Below are 22,627 nucleotides of genomic sequence, written 5' to 3' on the forward strand. Positions count from 1 at the left end.
ACCATACACATTCACATTCTAGGCCCAATTATTTATCCATATAATGTTCTAATTTTAACTCTGACATCTTGTGAGAAATGGTAAACCAAGGATCTGTCAATTAAGAGTGCAATTATATACAGTGTGAAAGACTGAAATGTGTTATTTAAAGAAAGGTAGAGCCATGTCTATTTATTTGCCTCTCGTTTGTTATTGGTAGGAATTTCTTGCAGTTTGAATTTTGATGAGGAAGAAACAGAAGAGGAGGAAGAGGATGAAAACCATTCTCGCTCACCCCATTCCGAAACTATTCGCCCTACCTCTGCTTCCAGCAAAAAGTCTGCAACAGTGAGTGTGTTTTAACTTTTATGTAGAACGCTTCACCACAAATGTAATATCATGTTCCAACATGCACTTTAAAATTAAATTACCACAGAATCAGTATTCGTATCTGAACTTGCAGTGTCTTTAATGAAAGAAACCGATAATTTGTGCTGTTAATTCCAGTATCTCATGTGGTACATACACTCCTGTGAGATAATAATTTTCCTAAAGTTCACCTGTGTTTTCTTAATCTTAGCAATATTTGGTAACCACTCGCTACATTGAAACAGAAGATGGCAAAATAATGATGTTTATCCTTAGGAGTGAAAATGTGTGCTGGCTTTATTTTCCTCTTGGAGATAACCACCACCGTTTTTAATACTTTAAACCACAGTAAGGTGACTAACCCTTTGCTAGTTTGTCTCCTACCTCTAAATTTCGCTCTTGACCTCAAGAGATCAAGAGCGAAATATCTGGGCTTCACACAGGTACTGTTCTGTTTTCATTCCTATTGATTGTCTACAGGTTTAGACCCAGCTGCTATCCTGTATCAGTGACTGGCTTTGAAAGGCAATTCAGAGGTACCAGATCAGTTAAGATGCTTGCATCATAGTGTTTACAAATTAAGGATGTTGAAACAGGAATGTCCCCTGCATGGCATGTTTGTGACTACATGTATATCTGGTATCCAGACTTCTTTTGGCCCCCAGGCCACCATGTTCTAGCATGTGTAAAGAGGCCTAAGCCTATCCCTGACAAGGTCAAATACCTGTCCTGTGACCCGCAGAAGTGTTCCAAGCATGCCATCATAGTGGACAGAAGATTATTGTCCCTGTCCTAGGTTTAGCATTAAAAACTGGTTACAGCATAGTATGTTTTGTGATCATATATAGTAGACCAGACCGTTTTATTAGTGTCAGCGATAGTGTTCCCACTACCCCCTATTATGTCAAGCTCCTCTGGTATATTAAGCTCGGAACCTTGGACTGACATCCTGTGTGTGGGAAGTATGTGTTTAGAATGTGTGTAGTACATGCATGGTAGTAGGAATCTTTGTGTGTACAAGTGGAAGTGTATTACAAGCATTCCTGTGGCTAAAGGAAGAAGAGCAAGGCACTGAAGTGAGGAGGAGGGAATCAGGGCTACCTTTAGAAATTCAAAGAAGACTTTGTTAGCAAGGGGCTGCTGATTAGTTTTTTTTTTGCCTGAACAACAGGTTTATATTGATGGTTGGGGTGAAGGGTGGGACAAAAGCTTCTGTTATTAAAGACCAAAAGGTTTCTAGGTCAGGTCTGCCGTTTTGTTTGTCACAGATTACTGTTTCATGAAGGGTGATGACAGGCCAGTGCAGTGCACTTCATTAAGCCCATGTTGTGGGTTCTCCTGACATCAGAGATATTAGCTTCTGTGAGAAGAATCACTTTACACAAAGGCTGTGTTTGAAGAACAATCTGAGAAGGATGTTTGAAAGAGAACCAACCCAAACCAGTTCTGAAGTTTGAGATTAGATCTATGCCAGCTGCCTAAACATGTGTATGAAAGTATGGCCCAAACCACTGAACTTTATTTAATTTCTAGAGTCTTCATGATAAAATAAGGTAGTGCGCCACAGAGTACCCAAAGGAATGCCCAGTCACTTGGGCATCTTCCTGACAGTCAGACTCCCAGAGATGAGGGGACATCATATGAAGTCCACACTTCAGCTGGTGGGGCTGGAGTTCTGATGTGATAGAAACCTCTAGTTGCAGATCTTTACCTTAGAATTTTACCCCAGGCGTCAGACTGGATCTGGAGATTTTTTCTTTGAGCAATACCCTTGCGCGTTGGTAGGTGGCGTCTGTCGACTCTGCAGGTGTCATTGGTGTCTTAGTCGCTGTGATGACATTGGGAGCAGTAAATAGACGCCGCCTCAGCGCAGTGATGTCAGTACTTTTCTTTCCGTGACACGCGCTGATCCGGAGAGAGCTACGCTTTGTCACTTTTTGACCGACTTCGACTCTTTTGTCGACTTTTTGGTGAGTTTTTTTTGGTGCACTGTGGTATGTCTTCGAAGACCGCTTTCAAGCTGTGCGAGGACTGTCACCGCATGATGTCTGTGACGGACCCGCATCGGGTCTGTTTGTGGTGCCTGGAGTGCGATCACCCCGAAGTCGTGCTTCAAGTGCTGGCCAATGCACTCCTGAGGCCTTGAGGGAGCGGTCCCGCAAGCTTATGGTGGCACAACACTCCACTCAGCTTAGGTCCTGGTCTCGCTCGAGGGGAAGGTCTTGAGACCGGTCACGGAGCCACCACCACTCTTCTTCTTTGAAGTCCCCGGGTCAAGGTAAGAAGAAGAAGTCGTCAAAGAGATCCCGTCATCCTTCGACTTCACTCTGTCGCTCGGCTGATGTAACGCAGGAGGAGCATCGCTGTTCGAGGCCTCTGTCTTCGGAGCCTGCTTCTGGGTCCACTCTGCACCTCCCCGTGTTTCTGGAAGCCGGGCGACCCCTGCCCAATTAAAGGAGTTTTATGAGGCCATGTGCCTCAGTTTTGGGCAGACTGACCCTGCTACTGTGCCTTTGGGCTCAAGGGGTTCGGTCGGTGGGGCTTTCAGGTTCTGCGCCAGCGGCTTTGGCTCTGGCTACCGAAGTCCCCTCCGGATCTGTTCACAGATCCATGCCGGTCGTACCATTGAGATCTTCCCTTCTGCCGGTTCAATTATCGACACTCCCGACATTGGTGGTGCCCACCATCGACCCGATACCGATCCTCGATGACTCGTTGTCGGACTGGCATTGGCCGTCACAGCTTCCTTCGATGGGGCCTATTCACCCCAGGTTGGATTCTGACCCTTTTTTTTTATGGATACGAATTCAGGGAAGTATTGGAGGCGTCCCTGGACCGATATGAATACCAAGATGACCCTAACTTACACAGGGCACAGAAGTTGGGCGAGGCCATTGGTCTGAATACCTCTCCAGATGCTGGCATGCTGTCTCCTCCTACCGTGGCTACGGAGGAGGGACCAACTTATTCCATGGTGGTCAGTAGGACGGCTGAAGTCTTCTGCCTTGAGCTGCCTACTGTTCAGGTCAGTTCTAATCTCCTGACGGAGGTGCTTCAACCAGGGGCTTCCACATCTGAGCCTCTTCCATTCAACAAAGTCCTCACCGTTGTCCTTTTGGGTACTTGGTCGAGACACAACACAGGGGCTCCTGTGAATAAGACTATCGCACGCCGCCATCGGTCCTCCCCAAACGACCCTATATTCCTGTCCCAACACCCCACGTCTGAGAGCATGGTCATCCAGGCATCCTCATCATCTGGCTCATTCCCTTCCTCCGGATAGGGAAACAAAAAGGGTGGAACAATTTGGAAGAAGATGTTTTGTGCCTCCAGTCTTGCTCTGCGGTCAGTGAACACCACATGCCTTTTGGGCTGCTATATCGACTCTGTTGGATATGGTCGCGCAAGTTCTGCAGCAGATACCAGAGGAGGCACGTGCTATTGTCTACCAAGCTGTCACCAATGGGAGAGATGCAGCAAAGTTCACTATCAGATGTGGGCTGGACACAACCGACTCTCTAGGTAGATCGGTTTTGACAGCTGTGGCGTTGAGGCACCACGTCTAGTTACGTACATAGCGTTTCTCAGGGGATGTCCGACAGACTAATGGACATGCCCTTTGATGGCTCCTGTCTCTTTGGAGACAAAGTGGACTCAGCTTTGGAGGGATTTGAGAACTCCCAGGATACAGCTCATTCCCTAGGCCTTTCCTCTGCCCCTCGTTCCCCAACAGTCCGCCTTTTGTGGCCACGGAAGGGGCTCCCTGTCACGTCCCTACCCCAGCCACCGTACCACCCATGCTGTTCAGCCGCTGCGTGGCCAGAGACACGGAATCCCACATGGTCGTGGGACAGGGAACCAGAGGTCTGCCCAGTCCACCACTGCTCCTGCTGCAGTCTCCAAACCCTCATAGTCCATCTCCTCACTCTTGTCCAGTTGGCGGCAGGATTCGCCATCACCTACCCCCCTGGGAATCCATCACTGCAGACAGGTGGATTTTTTAGATAATTCGAAGGGGCTACTACCTCCCTTTCAAATCTGCCCCACCAGCCATGCCTTCTCAGTCAGCCATATCCGGAGGATCATTTGGCACTTCTCCGCTAGGAAGTTGCATCTCTCTTGGCCAAGGGAGCCATAAAGAGAGAGGGTCCCTGCGCCAGAAGTAGGTTGTGGTTGTTATTCCCGTTACTTTCTGGTGCCCAAAAAAGACAAGGGCTTACGTCCTATCCTAGACCTTTAGGACCTCAGTCTCTTTCGCAAGAAGGAGTAATTCAAAATGCTCACTTTGGCTCAGATCCTGTCTGCCTTGGACCCACACGACTGGATGGTAGCATTGGATTTGCAGGACACTTATTTCCATATTCCCATCCTGCCGTCCGACAGACATTACCTATGATTTGTGGTAGGTCACGAGCACTTTCAATTTACTGTGCTCCCCCTTGGCCTTATCAGCGCCCCTCGGGTGTTCACAAAAGTGATGGCAGTGGTTGCAACTCATCTGCGCAGGTTGTGGGTTTGTCTTCCCCTACCTCGACGACTGGCTGTTGAAGGCGGACTCTCCCCAGAAAGTAGTCTCACCTTCAGTCTACGGCAAACCTCCTGCACGCGCTGAGGTTCACTATAAATGTGCCAAAGTCACACCTGACTCCCTCTCAGGCACTCCCTTTCATCAGAGCTATTCTGGACACAGTGCAGTTTCAGGCCTATCCACCCAAAAAGCGAGTCCAGGATATTCAGGCAATGATTCTGATCTTTCAGCCTCTATCTTGGATTTTGATGAGACTGGCTCTGAGGCTTCTGGGACTTATGGCCTCCTGCTAGTGACACATGCAAATGACATATGTGGGCTCTGCAGTGGGACTTGAAGTTCCAGTTGGCGCAGCATCAGGGAAATCTCTCTGACATGGTCCGGATCTCGGAGGGAACTGCGAAAGACCTGCAGTGGTGGCTTTTGAAACTGCATTGGGTCAACAGCAGATCCCTCTCCCTTCCCCAACCAGATCTATCCATAGTGACGGACGCGTCACTTCTTGGATGCAACGGCCACATGGGAGAGGTGGAGATCAGAAGCCTCGGGTCTCCAGCAGAGTCAGGGCTCCATATCAGTCTTCTGGAGCTCCTGGCGATCAGGCTTGTGTTGAAAGCATTTCTTCCCTTTCTCAAAGAGAAATTAGTGCAAGTGTTCACAGACAACACTACCGCCATGTGGTACTGCAACAAACAGGGCAGAATGGGGTCCTGGACCATTAGTCAGGAGGCACTGCACCTCTAGACATGGCTGGCACATTAGGACATTCCCCTGGTGGTTCAACACCTGGCAGGCTCTCTGAACGCCAGAGCAGACAAACTCAGCCATCGATACAAAGCCGATCACGAATGGCGTCTCCATCCGGAAGTGGTGAAAGGTCTCTTTCAGCAGTGGGGAGAGCCTTGGTTAGATCTGTTCGCCTCTGCAGAGGGGACGTGCATTGTCACCTGTTTTGCGTTTTGGAGATTCTAAGGCGGCACTCGCTCGGAGACCCTTTTCATCTGGAGTGGAACTCAAGCCTCCTTTCCACCTATACCACTTCTGCCCAGAGTTCTCAAGAAGTTCAGGAATGACCGGGCCCAAGTCATCTTGGTGACTCTGGACTGGGCACGGAGAGTATGGTATCCAGAGGTATTGAACATGGTCACTGATCTTCCACTCAGATTGTCTCTTCGGGAGGATCTTCTGTCGCAGCAGCAGGGGACGGTTCTCCACCCGCACCTGTCCAATCTCCGCCTTCATGCGTGGAGATTTAGCGGCCGCAGTTGACAGCTTTTGACCTTCCTCACAAAGTCTGTGATGTTATCTCGCCAGCCAGGCATCCCTCCACCTAAACGGTATACGCCTGTCGTTGGAATACATTTGTGGCATGGTGTACCAACAAATCTGTTGATCCCCTCTCTGCTCCTCTAAGGTTCTTTTGGTCATTCTTTGTAGGAAGCTGGCTCTATATATATTATCACAAAATGAGATGTATTGTGCACAGAGACCAGGGGTTTCCCAGAGGCTTAACAGAAGCTAAGGTAGATCATACTAATGCCCTCTTTTGTGGTAGTGTGGTCGAGCAGTTAGGATTATCAGAGGGTAGTGCAAAGCATTTGTTGTATGCACACAGACAATAGAAGAAGCACACACTCAATGGCTCAACTCCAGACCAATGGTTTCTATATAGCAAAAATATATTTTCTCAATTTATTTTTAGAACCACAAGTTTCAAATTGCAGGTAATTACTTCAAAAGCTTCCTATTTCACACATGTATCAACCGTACTTTGTTTGAAATCCATAAATCATACCGTTTTTTAATTATTGGCAATAATCAGTTTTTAAAATGGACACTTTGTGCTATTTTCAGAAACAGTTCATGGGGGGAAAGATGTTAGATCGTTTTGCAGGTAAGTACAACACTTACATTTTCAATCTCTGGGTTGTAGGAAGTCCACCGGTTGGGGTTCAAGTTAACTCAAAAACACCCACCACCAGCAACACGGGGGTCGGCCTGGTGCAGAGGTCAAAGATGAGCAATTTTAATGTGGGCTCCTATGGAGATAGGGGGTTCTCGAAATTAGGCCTGCCTGCAGGTAAGTACCTGCCGCTTGGAGGGCAGAAGAGGGGGGATTAGAGGAGCACTGGAGGGGCCACAAGTAGGCACCAAACATACACCCTCAGCGGCATAGGGGTGGCCGGGTGCATGGTGCATACAGGATGTTTGGTTTCGTGTCCTATGGGGGTCACTCAGAGGCTGCAGGCGAGGTCCAGGGAGTGTGTCTCGGGCACACCACCAGATGGACAGGGAGGAGGGCCACCTGCTGAACGTGGCTGCACTGGGTGTCTGTTTCTCCAAGGCCTGGGGGCTGCAAGTGCAGTGGGTCCTTTGGCATCGGATATCTTTGGCCGAAACTTTCATGGTCAGGGGAGGCCTCGGGATTCCCTCTGCAGGTGTTGTTGTGGAGGGGTGACAAGATCAACCCAGGGTGGGCACTTGCTCTGAATCGCCTGGGGATCCTCTCTGGCCACGGGCCGTGGGCATCGGTTGCAGAGTGGTTAGGACTCATGCATTCGGAGTGAAGTGGGAGCCCTTAGTTGTTGAATGCTTCTTGGACAGGGCCGCTGTCCATGGGAGTTTTTGGTCACTTTGGATGCAGGGCAGTCCTCTGGAGCTTGTCAGAGGTCGCTGGTCCCACTGAATGTGTTGCTGTTCTTTTGCAGGTTCTTTGAAGCAGGAGGGTTTCAGTTTAGCAGTCCTTCTTCTTCTTGTCAGGTCGCCAGGAATCTGGTGAGCTGGGTTCAGGGAGGCCCTTAAATACTAGATTTAGGGGTGTTCCAGGGGTGTCGGAGGGCAGTAGCATGTGGTTACTGTCCCTGAAGGTGTGGGCGTTGGGTGCGGAGTGGTTAGGACTCACGCTTCTGGAGGGAGGTGGGAGTCCTTCAGAAGCGTTTTCTTCTTCTGTTCTTCTTTGGACAGGGCTGCTGTCCATGGGAGATCTTGATCCTCTGTGATGCAGGCAGTCCTCTGGAGGTTTTTCAGAGGTCGCGGGACCTGCGGGATTTGTCACTTTCCTTCTGCAGGTTCTTTGAAGCAGGAGACAGTAATTCATTTGCCTGTCTGAAGAGGAGTATAATTATTAACAGGTGACTAGTTTTGCCTTGAACTGTAACATCGTCCTATATTTCCTTGTATTTATTTTTGGTTTCTGATTTGATTGAATTACGTAGGATACGGGCGCCACCAGCACGGTTTCTACAGGTCCTCAGCCAGAGGCTCAACAAATGGAGGTGGAAAATGTGGAAGAGTTTGCAGTGCGTCCTGCGCCGCGTGGACTGACTGTGAAGTGTCGAATCACCAGGGATAAAAAAGGCATGGACAGAGGTCTCTACCCCACCTATTTCATGCATTTGGAGAGGGATGATGGCAGAAAGGTAAGTGAAATGGTACACTGTCACTTTTCGTTTTCTGGCCATGTGTTTCGATGACTTTTCTCTGCATAGCATTGTAAAACCACAGCATGTTACAGCCACTAAGGGAAAGACTACAGATAAACATGAGTAATACAATTGAAGGAGGTGGTTTGAAGGTGAATGTGAAAACTCCAGTACCACCTATCACTGTTTTTTAATTGATTGGTCTGTGCTGTGAGAGGTGCATAGAAAAGTAAGTGAATGCACTGCAAAAAAACTGTTATGAAGGGAGGTAATACAGATTTTACACTTGGGACAAAGGATAGCTGTGAGTATAACATCATCATGTCACATTGATGAAAGGAAATGGTTACTTTTGAATTCACCAGAAAACTTGAACTTGGTACCTCCAAGTTCCTTTAGCTGGTGAGTAAGTTTGCCAGTGACGCACTGCTTTCATGGTCCCCATACACTGGCAAGTAGAAGCAAAAAATTTTTTCCACTATACCTGTTTAGCACCTCCTATGACACCTGGAAAGTTTGGGTGTACTAGACTGTAGGAAGCTGGCTCTGTATATACTGTATCAAAATTAGATATAATGTCCACAGAGTCCAGGGATTCCCCAAGAGGCTTGACCGAGGCAATAATAGATAATACAAACGCTCTTTTTGTGGTAGTGTGGTCGAGAAGTTAGGCTTATCAGAGGGTAGTGTTAAGCATTTGTTGTACACACACAAGCAATAGAAGAAACAGACACTCAATGACAACTCCAGACCAATAGGATTTTATGTAGAAAAATATATTTTTGTTACTTTATTACTAGAACCACAAGACTCAGTTCAGAAGTAAATACTGTTGCAAGTACATACTTAGCATAGACATCAATGTAAGTTTGTTTCACTTTAGTCAAGTAAACAGTTTTTAAGAAAACAGAGAATATCTATTTGAAAAGTGGACACACTGCATTTTCAGATCAGATCCTGGGGGAAGAAAATAAAGTCCAGTTTTAGAGGTAAGTACACGACTTACAGTTCCAGTCTCTGGGTTATAGGTAGTCCACCGTTGGGGGTCCAAGTCAACCCCAAACACCCACCACCAGCAACACGAGGCTTGCCGGGTACAGAGGTCAAAGTTGAGCAATTTTAACATGGGCTTCTATGGAGACAGGGGGTACCCGCAGCTCGGAGGGCAGACCGGGGGGGAGATTAGAGGAGCACTGGAGGAGCCCCAAGTGGGCACCAATCCCACATCCTCAGCGGCACTGGGCTTGCCGGGTGCAGAGTGCAAACAGGGTGTTGGGTTTCCAATCAAACTCTGAGAGGACCCCGGGGGTCACTCAAGTGCTGCAGGCAAGGTCTGGGGGGGGGAGGGGTTGTCTCGTGCACACCACCGGTCGGACAGGGAAGAGGGCTGCCTGTTGATCGTTGCTGAACCGGGTGCCAATTTCTCCAAGGCCTGGGGGCTGCGGGTGCAGTGGGGCCTTTGGCGTCGTTTATCTTTCTCCACGTCAGTCATGGTCTGGGGGGGGTACTCGGGATTCCCTCTGCAGGCGGCGTAGAGGGGTGGAGAGGTCAACCCAAGGTGGGCACTTGGCCACCGTTGCCTGGGGGTCCTCTCTGGTCAGTTGGGCCACCTGGACTCAGGCTGTGGGCTTTGGGTGCGGAGTGGTTAGGACTCACTCTTCTGGGGTGAGGTGGGAGTCCTTCAGAAGCGGTTTCTTCTTCTGTTCTTCTTCTGTTCTTTGGACAGAGCTGCTGTTCATGGGAGATCTTGATCCTCTGTGATGCAGGCAGCCCTCTGGAGGCTTTTCAGAGGTCACGGGACCTGCAGGATGTGTCGCTTTTCTTCTGCAGGTTCTTTGAAGCAGGAGACAGGCTGGTAGGGCTCGAGCCAAGTCAGCTGTTGTCTCCTTTCCTTCTCTGCTGGGGTTTCCGCTAAGCAGTCCTTGTCAGGTCGTCAGGAATCTGACTAGCTTGGTTCAGGGAGCTTAAATACAAGATTTAGGGGAGTTTTAGGGGTCAGAGGACAGAAGCCAATAGCTACTGTCCCTGAGGGTGGCTACACCCTCCTTGTGCTCACTCCCTTTGGGGTGGGGAGCATATTCCTGTCCCTATTGGTCCCTGCCCTCCAAACCAAGATGGAGGATTCTGCAAGGAGGGGGTCACTTCAGCTCTGGACACCTTAGGAGTGGTCCTGGCTGAGGTGGTGACTCCTCCTTGTTTTTCCTAACTATCACTCTGTACCTGCTGCCAAAAGTGGGGCTTTGTCTGGGCATCTCCACTAGCTGGAGTGCCCTGGGGCACTGTAATGCAAAGCCTGAGCATTTGAGGCTCACCGCTAGGTGTTACAGTTGCTTCAGGGGGAGGTGTGAAGCACCTCCAGCCAGTGCAGGGGGTCAAAAACTCGTCTCTCAGTGGCAGTCTGGCACAGACCAGTCAGACCGTAACTGAAGGATTGGGTAACATACTGGGGGCATCTCTAAGATGCCTTCTGTGTACATTTATTATAAATTCAACACTGGCATCAGTGTGAGTTCATTATTCTGAGAAGTTTGATATCAAACGTCCCAGTATTTAGTGTAGCCATTATGGAACTGTGGAGTTTGTTTTGACAAACTCCCAGACCATATACTTAATATGACCACACTGTACTTACAATGTCTAAGAATGGACTTAGACACTGTAGGGGTATATTGCTCATGCAGCTATGCCCTCACCTGTGGTATAGTGCACCCTGCCTTAGGGCTGTAAGGACTGCTAGAGGGGTGACTTACCTATGCCACAGGCAGTGTGAGGTTGGCATGGCACCCTGAGGGGGATGCAATGTCGACTTCACCTTTTTCTCCCCACCAACACACACAATCTGCAATGGCAGTGTGCATGTGTTAGGTGAGGTGGTCCCTTAGGGTGACACAACACATGCTTCAGCCCTTATGGACCTTCCCTGGTCACAGGGCCCTTGGTACCACGGGGTGTGCCAGTTGCAGGGTCCCAGCACACACTTGTCAGGTCAGCATCAATATCAGGCAAAAAGTGTGGGGGGGAGGGCAGGGGGTAACTGCAACAAGGTCAATTTTCCTACATGGACTGCCTGAATTCAAGGTTATGGCAGGCAATTTTCTTTAGTAGACTTGCAAAATTGGCGCTATGTCACCACAATTTGTAACATTATTTGGTTAATTGCTATCCATTTCTCATCTCCCATCTGTTTTCCCTCATCCCATCTCGAAGCTATCATAAACGGATGTGTGACAAAAATACTTTGAAAAATGCATGGCAATAGAGTACTCACTGAATAACCTCTCTATACTTCCTATAAACAAGTAGCTCCAAGGAGCAAATTACTTCTGCCCCTTTTGAGGAATATTACAAGTGAGTCACGTATTAAGACCTACTGTAGTACACATGCTAAATGACTCATTCCACCTAACAATATGATCAGTATTTATTAATTTGTTATTCATCATTTTGATCATATTTATTCAGAATATTTAAACGTACGAGGTACTCAGCAGTGTACAGTGAAGTATTTTAAGTGAAAACACACAGTGTAAGATACACTGAAGTGAAAATAGGACAGAGATGTTGCTGCAGTGTTAACTTAATGGCACTGAATAAGGATGGGAACAATAGCAAACTTACATGAACAAACATTTAGCAAACTGCAGTGCCAATATTTCAGCTCCTTCATGGTCATTAACAGAGGACCTTAATCAGTACAGTCAACAATAGACATAGTAGGGACTTCTATTTGCGCATTAGGAAAATGGATTTGAGGAGATACAAGTAAAAAAAAAAAAAAAAAAAAAAAAAAAGCTCATGAGGTACCATCACAAACTTTGAGAATCCGAGGAAATGCTTACCTTCTCGAAGATTAAGAACCTGGTGTAATTCTTTTTTTATATCCAGACTCCAAATAATTCTACAATAAAATGCATACATCCTAAGCCTAAATATTATGTTATAGAGGGGGTATCTCAAAAGACCACATAGCATGCCTCAATGTCATTTAGAATATGAAAAAAACACTTAAAGGGTACAGGGGATCCCCAAGAGCAGAAACGACGCTGAAGAAATATGTGCATGACACAAACAAGGGCATGTAAAATATGGCATTACATTTGCACAAAGGGTCAAATGGTCAGCAAGGCTGATTGCAAAGAAACACGACTCCAGGCCCCAGTTTCCTCGCTAAGTAATAATCAAGAATGCGCTTGTGATTTTTATTTTTATATTTTTTATGAAACTAAAAGCCTTAAGTTTAGATGCATGGCATTAAATTTGAGATTTATTTAAGACTTTGAGAATATTACATGGACAGGAAAGAAATATTACACAGTCCCAAGTGCATAGACACATGGCTAATCTTCTCCATTCCAAATATTAAAAGTAAATGATTGACTTCTTAGGAAACATTTGTTGATTTATATAGAGTGGCATAGTATGTATGTCATGGGATCACTTTCTGTGATATCAGCTGTGCTTTGTAAACATAACAAACTGAAGCGTACAAAAAGTGCTGGATGGATGGAATGCTTGAATTATTCTTAGCCGCTGGTAACTATTCTGCCGCATCCCAGTCCATTGTTATTTTGCACACTACGCCACCTCAGTTTGGATCCAGCCATGTGCAAATCAGTCTTGACCCTGCTCCCTTGGTTATAGTTCATCCAAGCTGCCAAGCCGGGTCCTCCATTAATTGGAGCACAAGCAACCTAGTACTGGTCTCAGCCAAGTTAGGGCTCATCAGCCAACTATAGTTTGATTCCAGAGACAGTGTGTCTGGGACCCCACGTCTGGGCATACCCATCCTGGCACACCTGTCCCACGTAAGGATACACACTGAAATTGACAAAAGTGATGAAGTGATGGGTGGAATGCTTGAATTAATCTCACCCACTGACTGGGTCCAAAATAACAATGGACTGGGATGCATCCTGAGTGATTTCTGGTGGCTACACATTTCTGAAAGGTAGACCAAATTCAGAATTCAGCAAGGAGTCGTTTGTGAGGATCCCTCAAGGTTTTCCCAAATAAACTAACTGTTTAAATGAAATAAAAATATGAGTTGGAAACCAGCCAATTGTGACACCATTTTCATCTGTAACTTCTTGTCACTATGGCTGATTTACAAAAGCAGCATACTATTAAGCCTGCTAAACCCTTCTGGTCATGGTGATATATCTGGTTTGTAGGCCATCTAGAAACCCGAGGTAAACAGAGCCAACAACTGAGTTGTACCTTGAACTGGTGTTTCATTATGTACTGAGTACAGAGCAATTCATATGGTACAGATTAAAGAGTGAAAGATGGGTATGAAGAAAATGTATGTGTTCCTGAAGTGCGCACCAGACACTGAGTTTAGGAGCAGTGGTTATTAGTACATCTCTGAATTTATGGGTACCCATACTAGTATCCGATTCAGAGGACATTTTGCAAAACTTCTTTTTTTTTTTTTCTTCTAGCACAGTGGTTCCCAACCTTTTCATTTCTATGGACCCCTACTTTAACATTAATGTAACCCAGGGACCCCCACCGAATCATCAGGGGAATCCGGGGACCCCCGCCTGAGTCATTACTGGAAGCCGGGGACCTAATTTGTCAATATTTGTTAATACTTTTTAATTTTCTAGGCTCTCGCAGACCCCCTGAGATGGCTTCGCGGACCCCCAGGGGTCCCCGGACCACAGGTTGGGAACCACTTTTCTAGCACATTGGCTTACATCTGGAAGACACAATGCAGAGAAATTGAATTACTAATGACACGTTCTACTATTCAGTGTTTCCCACATGTCTCTTGATTAAAATAGTCCCTCACGTCTGAGGCAGGGCCTTTGGGACACAATATACCCCAAACTCGACCTGGAGACATCATATTTTACCAAGCAGAATAAAAGTTTTTATTTTTTTTACAGTGTGGATAACTGTGGATGTTTTTGCCCTACCTCAGTCGTTAACTAGGGAAATCTACCATACTAACATCTGTCTGAAACCTAGACACCCTGCTGTGTCCAGCATGGTGTGACGTGTGTGGTTCTAACAAGGTTATTTTTTATATAGAAGCCCCTGCAAACCTCAAACTTTGCCTAGAAATGCACAGTTTCCACACATTTCTGAGACAGAAGAGAGCTCTGGAATATTTGGGAACCCACACATTTCTTTCCATCCATTGGTCACTCAAGTCTCCCAATAAAAATGGTACTTCACTTCTATGGGTGGGCCTGGTGCCCGTGACAGGAAAAAACCCAAAACACAACATGGACAATCAAACGTTTTCACCCAGAAACAGACCCTTTTCTGCTGTGTTGATGACTGCGGAATTTGGGCCCTAGCTCACCCAGCGCTAAACTAGACACCCGGTAGTGTCCAAAGTGGTAAGACTTGCATGGCTCTCACCAGGTTTTTTTTATTTTTTTACCCAGAAGGCTTTGCAAACCTCAAACTTTGTCTAAAAACGCACATTTTCGGCCCATTTCTGTGACAGACTTCTGAAATCTGCAGGGAACCAGAAATTATCTCCTACCCAGCATTCCCCCAAATCCTTGGATAAAAATGTTACCTCACTTGTGTGAGTGGGGTTAGCGTCCAAAATGTAATAAAACAATTACCTGATTTGGCAGTGGGTTAGGCAGGATATGTAGACCCGGGTTTGGTGGCCACCCAGGGAAGCCTACTGATCCCAGACATTTCTGAAAGCTAATCACCCAGGAGAGCCCAGGGTGTTGTGCCTCACATGGATCCCACAATTCTTTCTTACCCATAGTGCCCAGTACCAGATAGTGTAACTGTTCACCATGGCAAGTAGGAGGAAATTTGGATTTACTCCTTCATTACCACGCAGTATGACAAAACTATGCCTAATTTCCTCTTGCTTACCATGGGAATGAGGCTCTGCGCCCCAGATGGCTTAAAGATTGTTGGGGTGTAGGGGCTGGAGGATAGGCTCTACACAAGGGTGGTTCAGGTGCACAAACTCAGCGGTGGCCCACACGCATACAATATATTTTTTTTCTACATCAATAAACTGTGTGTCTGGAGGAGAGGGGGGGGGGGGCGCGGATTTCCCATCTTTCCCCAAGGGGGCAGGAAGACTAATAGGGCCCAGGGCGCCCCCCCCCCCCCTCCCTCCCTCCCTCCAAAAAAAAAAAAGACTAACAAGTACTCCCTGTTGTCTAGTGGGCTTTCTGTTCCCCGGATGGGCATATTGAGGGTAAGGCAAAAAGGCTAAAGGGGCCCAGAGTGGGGGGGTGGCTGAGGCCATCTCCCCCCGTCTAGTGGGCTTTATGTTCGTGCACAGGGACGCATCCCAACCCCTTCCATCCCCCCTCTTCCCCCACCCCCCTTGTCCCCTCTCCTTCACCCCTCCAAGACAAAATACAGAAAAGTAATCCTGGGTGCCTAGTGGGCTCTCTAGGAAGGAGATTGCTGGTAAATACCCCATGTACCACACCTGGGGGAGGGGAGATGGAGGTGTCAGAAGGACCAGTGCTCCCCCCCCCCCTCCCCCCCCCCAACCCCTCACACACACAGAAAAAGAAAAGGGATTCACTGGGGAGAGATGGAAGAGATCATTGAAAAGGAGAGATTTTCCTATTCGCACTTAGACCTTCCCCATACACATTGGCGGTGAGTGGGAAGTGGGGGCTGAGATATGTCCCCAAGCACTGATAAAGTGGAATGAGATGATAAACTCACTGCACCCTGATTATTGTTGCACACAAAAACAAAAAACCAGGCTTGGGCTGCTATGCTGGGGAAACCTTCCCCCAGCACCCCCCCCCTACCAAACTCTGGAAAAAAATCCTTGGTGCAAGCACTTGAGGGTCCCTCACATTCCTCCCTTGTTCTTTTGCTTCGTGTGACACCATTACTCTTACAGACTGGGTGGCATACCAGCAAAGGGAGCTTTTCCAAGACCTTTGGATTGGTTGCTGGGCCCTATACCTTACTCCATCAGAGGGGCATAAGCCTGCCCAATCGGATTTCTTAGGTGTTGGGTCTCATACTTCTCATCCTTCTCATCCCTCTGCTCCACACTAATTGCCCCTCCCTGCAAAATGGAAGGTGCTAAGTAGCCCTTAAGGTTGTCTCCTCCCCTCCTTCTCGTTGCAATCATCTCGCCATTGAAGACTATGAAAATTGTACTTCTATTTAGAATGTACTGCTCACAACAGGTGCTGTAGAAAACTATTTTGAGATAACACACTTTAGCACTTAACACTTGGTTTTTAATATGTATTGGACTTAAAAAGAATGAAAGGCTGATTCCGCTCCACCAGGATGTGACAACTTGAGTCTGATTACATGCAGATATCTGCAAACAATTGAGTGATTTCACATACGTATGTATCCAATGTTAGAAATGGGGTCTTTGGTTGGCAGTCAGGTTACCCCCTGTCCAAGCAAGGACCCTCACTCTAGTCAGGGTAAAAGAGAATCACCCTCAGCTAACCCCTGCTCACCCCATTGGTAGCTTGGCACGAGCAGTAGTTTTAACTTCAGAGTGCTAGGTGTAAAGTATTTGTACCAACACACAGTAACTTAATGAAAACACTACAAAATTACATCACACAGGTTTAGAAAAATAGGAAATATTTATCTAAACAAAACAAGACCAAAACAACAACAATCCACGATGCACAAGTCGTTATCACTAAAAATACAAAAAAGAGTCTTCATGTAATTTTAAACACACACTAACACTGTCAGCGTGAAAATGTACCTTGGGTGCGTCAAAAATAACCCTGCACGGGCGAGTGTGCATCAAAAAGGGGTTGCGATGCATCGATTTCACTCACTAGCGAGACCTTGAAACGTTTCTCCTTTCGTTGGGTCTAGGTTCATCGTTTCTTCTCTGCAGGAGAGCGATGCGTCAATCCAGTGAGCACTCTGGTCTGGGCAGGCCTTGCGTCGTTTTCTACATGCCCAGCGTTGATCGCGTTGGAAATCCAGCCGCACGATGATCCGAAAACCACGCAGCGCAGGATGCGATCTCACCAGCCTCTGTCAGCGATGCTGCGTGTCGTTTCTCCAGCTCCGTGCGCCAATCTTCAGGTCACGTTGCAGGAGAGTGTCGATTTTCAGCCGCGAAGCTGGCGGTGCGTCAATTTTCCAGCCGCAGATTGGAGTTGTTGATCTTTTCCCCGCACGGCGTTCTGTGCGTGGATTTCTTCCTCTTAGGCTGTCAGTTTCCCCTTTCAGGGTCCCAGGAACTGGATGGGCACCACTTGGCAGAGTAGGAGTCTCTCCAGAGACTCCAGGTGCTGGCAGAGAGAATTCTTTGCTGTCCCTGAGACTTCAAACAACAGGAGACAAGCTCTAAATCGAGCCCTTGGAGATCTTCACAAGATGGAAGGCACACAAAGTCCAGTCCTTGCCCTCTTACTCTGGCAGAAACAGCAACTGCAGGATAGCTCAACAAAGCACAGTCACAGACAGGGCAGCTCTTCTTCCTCAGCTCTTCTCCAGGCAGAGGTTCCTTTTGGTTTCCAGAAGTGTTCTAAAGTCTGTGGTTTTGGGTGCCCTTCTTATACCCATTTTCCCCTTTGAAGTATGCCTACTTCAAAGGAAAGTCTCTCTTGTTTGTGAACGCCTGCCTTGGCCAGGACCCAGACACACACCAGGGGGTTGGAGACTGCATTGTGTGAGGGCAGGCACAGCCCTTTCAGGTGTGAGTGACCACTCCTTCCCTCCCTCCTATCACAGATGGCTCATCAGGAAATGCAGACTACACCACCTCTCTGTGTGTCACTGTCCAGTGTGAGGTGCAACCAGCCCAACTGTCATACTGACCCAGACAGGTAAATTCCCAAACAGGCAGAGTCACAGAAATGCTATAAGCAAGAAAATACTCACTTTCTAAAAGTGTCATTTTCAAACACACAATCTTAAAATCAACTTTACTAAAAGAGACCCCTAACTACACATGTCCATCCGCTCCCAAAGGGAATCTACGCTTTAATCATGTTTTAAAGGTAGCCCCTATGTTAACCTATGAGAGGGACCGGTCTTGTAACAGTGAAAAACGAGTTTAGCAGTTTTTCACTGCCAGGACATATAAAACACATTACTATATGTCCTACCTTAACCATACACTGCACCCTACCCTCGGGGCTACCTAGGGCCTAAATTAGGGGTGCCTTACATGTAAGAAAAGGGAAGGTTTAGGCTTGGCAAGTGTTTAAACTTAAATTTACAGTTTAAAACTGCACACACAGACACTGCAGTGGCAGGTCTGAGGCATGATTACAGAGCTACTAATGTGGGTGGCACAACCAGTGCTGCAGGCCCACTAGCAGCATTTGATTTAAGGCCCTGGCACCTCTAGTGCACCTTACTAGGGACTTGCTAGTAAATCAAATATGCCAATCATGGTAAACCAATCAGCAATACAATTTACACTTAAAATATGTACTTTAGCACTGGTTAGCAGTGGTAAAGTGCTCAGAGTTCAAAAGCTAACAGCAACAGGTCAGAAAAAATAAGAGGCAGGAGGCAAAAAGATTGGGGATGACCCTGCAAAGTCCAACATCCAATAATGTTTTAAATGTGCCACAACCTACATAGTGACCTCTATCCTAGCAGTGGGTGCTGTGTGAGTGGTATTGGGGAAGCGAAACCACGACAGCGGTGGAGGAGGAAAATGAAATCAAGTGAGTTGGGACAGGCTGCAAGGAAGGAAGGATGTGATGGGAAAATAAAGTAAGAAATAAAAGCAGAACAGATGGAAGAAGCAGTAGCATAAATGGAGAGAAAACAATGAAATAGGTCAAGATGGAATAAAAAAAATGAAGGTCCCAATAATACAAAGAAGGAGGAGATGAATGAAGGCTGGGAATAAGAAAGGGATGATGAAAGAATGTGTAAAGAGGCAGAAAATTAGCAGAAGGTAGTAAATATAAGGAATGAAGAAAATGATGATGAAAACAAAGAAAGGGGGAGTACTAAAGAAAGGAAAGATGGTAGGAATAGATGGAAATGAAGGCTCAATGAAGAAAGGAAGCAGTGCAAGAAGTAATGTTGGTATGAAAGAAGTATGGAGAAGGCAAAGCATAAAAGGAAAGAGTTGAAACAAAGAAAAGACCATGGAAGGAGAATGAGGATAATGAAGGGAATGAGGCGATGAAGGAAGAAATGACCAAACAAATTAGAGAAAAGGGGAAAATACTGACCTAGATGAGAAATTATTGATCCTGAAAATTTGGTGTCTAGTATGTAAAGATATGTGATCTTGTGTTATTTAATTTGTACTTATAATAAATGTACATAATTTAGTTTTTTTTCTTGCATTTTTCCCTCTTGCATTCCATTGTGCTGTGTGCCAATGAAATCAGTAGGATCTAGCCCTTTTCCACATCTCTCTGCCAAGGGCAGATACATATGCACATGATCACTCTCCCATACATTGAAAGGAACACAGCAGTGCTTCATTTCAGAGCATGTTAAAGTGTGACTGTTAATAAATAGCACTTGTCTGAGTGTACACATACTATGAACTCTTCTGTAGTCCAAGAGCTTCTTTTTTATGTTTCAGCCCCTGAGGTTATCATTTTGTTGGTTTTAAATATCAATAAGTAGCATCAAGTGGCGCCTGGGTTCAAATAGTGCTTAAAGGGCATTTATTAATCCTTTGGCGATATTTGTAAAGATCTTAAATCTACTGGACCAAAACAAATGGTTTGCTCATGATCTAGTTGTTTTGTTACCCTAGCTTCAAAACAAAAGTAGGTTGAGTCAGAGTCAGGCACACCAGACAGAAATGTGGATAAGGCAGCATTTTTGGATCAGGCAGCATTGAAATACTAATAACGGCCATCAGTTGAGCAGTCATCTATTGAGACACTGATCCCTTGTTGTTGCTTTAAGATTTATCATGCCATCATCAAGTCACTTAAAAGGACATTGTTTCATTTTGCCCACTACAATGCCTCTGCTGGTGCCTGCTGTTTTACTTACACCATAGTTGGTCTAAGTTTTCTCTGTCTTTAAAGAAGCACAAGAGAAAACTGGAAAGGGGAGGTAGTTAAGTGAGTGTCTAAGGAATGGTAGTACAAAGCAAGAAAAGCTCCAGAGTCTAAGTTCTTCCTTAGTCACAGTATCAGCCCCACAGGATCACTGAAGCAACATCAAAAATTGTATATAACGCTGCATAAACTTAAGTGTATTACACACTAGCTAGTAGTATCCTCATTGTTGCTGGTTTCAGATCTCATTAGTAAACCTTTCGGACCACACATGTGTTTTGTAGATTTAATTGGTGATGCAGTGTTGACCAGCGGTACAGGATAAAGAAGATAAACAATCCTTATTTTTGTGATCTTTCAAAAATGGTACCTACATCCCTTAACTTTATCCTCAAAACAGACTCCTCCATTTCATATTAATTGCATGTACCTGATGGATATTTCTGACCGCAGATTCCTCACCTTGTAAATATCCCGAGGCACCAGATTGGATCCTGAGATTTTTCTCAGCATTGTTACCACACACCAGCAGGTGGCTTCATGCTACTCCACATCAACTTCGTACCACTGGGGCCATATATATATGCACTACGCATGTGCTGATGTCAGTTCCTTTCTTTCTGACTCTTAAAATGCGGATCTAGATCCTAGTCCCTCAACTTTTTCAAGTCTTTTTGGTGATTTTGTTTCCACAGAATTTCATTTCTCATTGTGTGCAATGGAACATGTCCCCTCTGAAGACTACAGTGTTTACATTTTTTTAATTTTTTTATTTTTTTTTATTAAAGATTAAAGGATGGTACAAAGTACATTGTAAGGCGTCATCTAAGGTGAGAGGTGAGAAAAAATATTCATGAAGGAGATAAGTGTAGAGGGAAGAGAAGGAGAGAAAAGAGGGAGAGAGAGGTAGAGAACGAGGGGGAAGGTTAGGCCAGCGCACCAAGGTAATTGGGAGAGTAACAGTGTTTAAACTTTGTAGGGACTGTAACAAACATATGTCGGTGACAGATCTCCACTTGGTATATCTCTGGTGTCTCAGATCTTTGCACAACTCCAAATCTTGCTGGGACAGCACCCGGATCTGGGACCGCAAAGGCAAGCTCTGCTTTTCAGAACGCAGTTGGAAACTCAGTAAGGGCCTGTCCAGGGTGAAGCAGAGGTTGTGGACCCCTTTGCATTCTAGAAGCCATTCCTGGTAAATCCCACTCAAAAAAGAAACACAAGAAGTCAAACCCTGACTTTTCCTCATCCAGCAAAATAGCAGGGGCGTCTAAGTCCACCTGGTGTCGGTCCCAAGCTCCTACCGAAGAACCGATTCCACAGCTCATACTGATGCAGTCAGAACTCCAGAGTTCATTGGCAATAGCACAACCAGGAGTTGCTTTAATGGAAGCCATGTTGCCAGTCTTTGGACCCTTTGGGCTTTCACTAGCACACCTTTGGGTCACATGGATCTGAGAAGGCCTCCAGACAGACTACCATTGACAGAATCAATCTTCGATGCTGTTTGCATCTCATGATTCTGCTCCAACTCCAGGGCCAGTGCCCTACCTGTCCTTTGAATCCAATGCCACAATCCATGCCAGTTCCTGCCATGGCAGCTCCGACACCGCTGACACTGGAAGATGAACCAATTATCTTACCAGACTCTGAAGGGAAACGCATGCGACCGAAGTAGAACCCTCCACATCTGTTGGTACTCCTGGTCCGACCTCATTCTGACTGAAGACTGCCACACTTAAGATACTCCACATTCCTTTTGACACTGACTCCAGACACAGTCAACATGGTGATACTGTAAATGACGGGAATGCTATATCTCCTTGTTATGATGAGGACAGTCATATTATGGACCTGCGGGATGTAGTGGACTGGACACATCTACTAAGTGGCATCCATGAGTTGACTGACCCCTAACTCATTTCTTACCTCTAACCCATTCAGTAGACTGACCCCTAACTCATTCCCTACCCCTCATTACCTATTGCACCTGCTGATAGGGAATCAAAATGCATGAGACATTCGGGAAGAGAATGTTTTCCTCAGCTAGCCTTGCTCTTTGCTCATTAAAAGCCAGTTGCCTTCTGCAATGATACTCATGTGTTATGGGGTATGGCCAGTGAGATCTTGCCAACATTTCCTGATGAATATCTTGCCAAAGTTGCGCAGATAATTCAAGATGATCAGTACACACTCAGCCCTGGAGTGCTTCAAGGAAAGCAGGGCAACAGTGCGCTCCCCCTGCCTTTCTGCACACATCCAGTAGTATCCCCAACACTGTCTCCCCTTCCACGGCTTTGAAAGCGGTTTGGTGCAAAGATAACATCAAGGTCCACCAACACCGCAACAGGCGTCCTGGTCGTGGCTGAGATCGGGGATCTGGACAATAT

The 22,627-nt window shown here is 46.3% G+C and overlaps 1 protein-coding gene across 2 annotated transcripts in view; it reads left to right on the plus strand.

The window, feature by feature from the left end:
• Positions 1–22,627, plus strand: part of TULP3 (TUB like protein 3) — a 327,108-nt gene that overhangs the window by 230,393 nt on the left and 74,088 nt on the right. For both annotated transcript variants that reach the window (XM_069228168.1, XM_069228169.1), the window contains 2 exons: positions 200–327; positions 8,092–8,295. In XM_069228168.1, coding sequence (XP_069084269.1) covers positions 200–327; positions 8,092–8,295 — 332 coding nt within the window. The remainder of the gene's footprint in view (positions 1–199; positions 328–8,091; positions 8,296–22,627) is intronic.

The sequence above is a fragment of the Pleurodeles waltl genome, chromosome 4_1, assembly GCF_031143425.1.
Source record: "Pleurodeles waltl isolate 20211129_DDA chromosome 4_1, aPleWal1.hap1.20221129, whole genome shotgun sequence".
Classification (NCBI taxonomy): Eukaryota; Metazoa; Chordata; class Amphibia; order Caudata; family Salamandridae; genus Pleurodeles; species Pleurodeles waltl.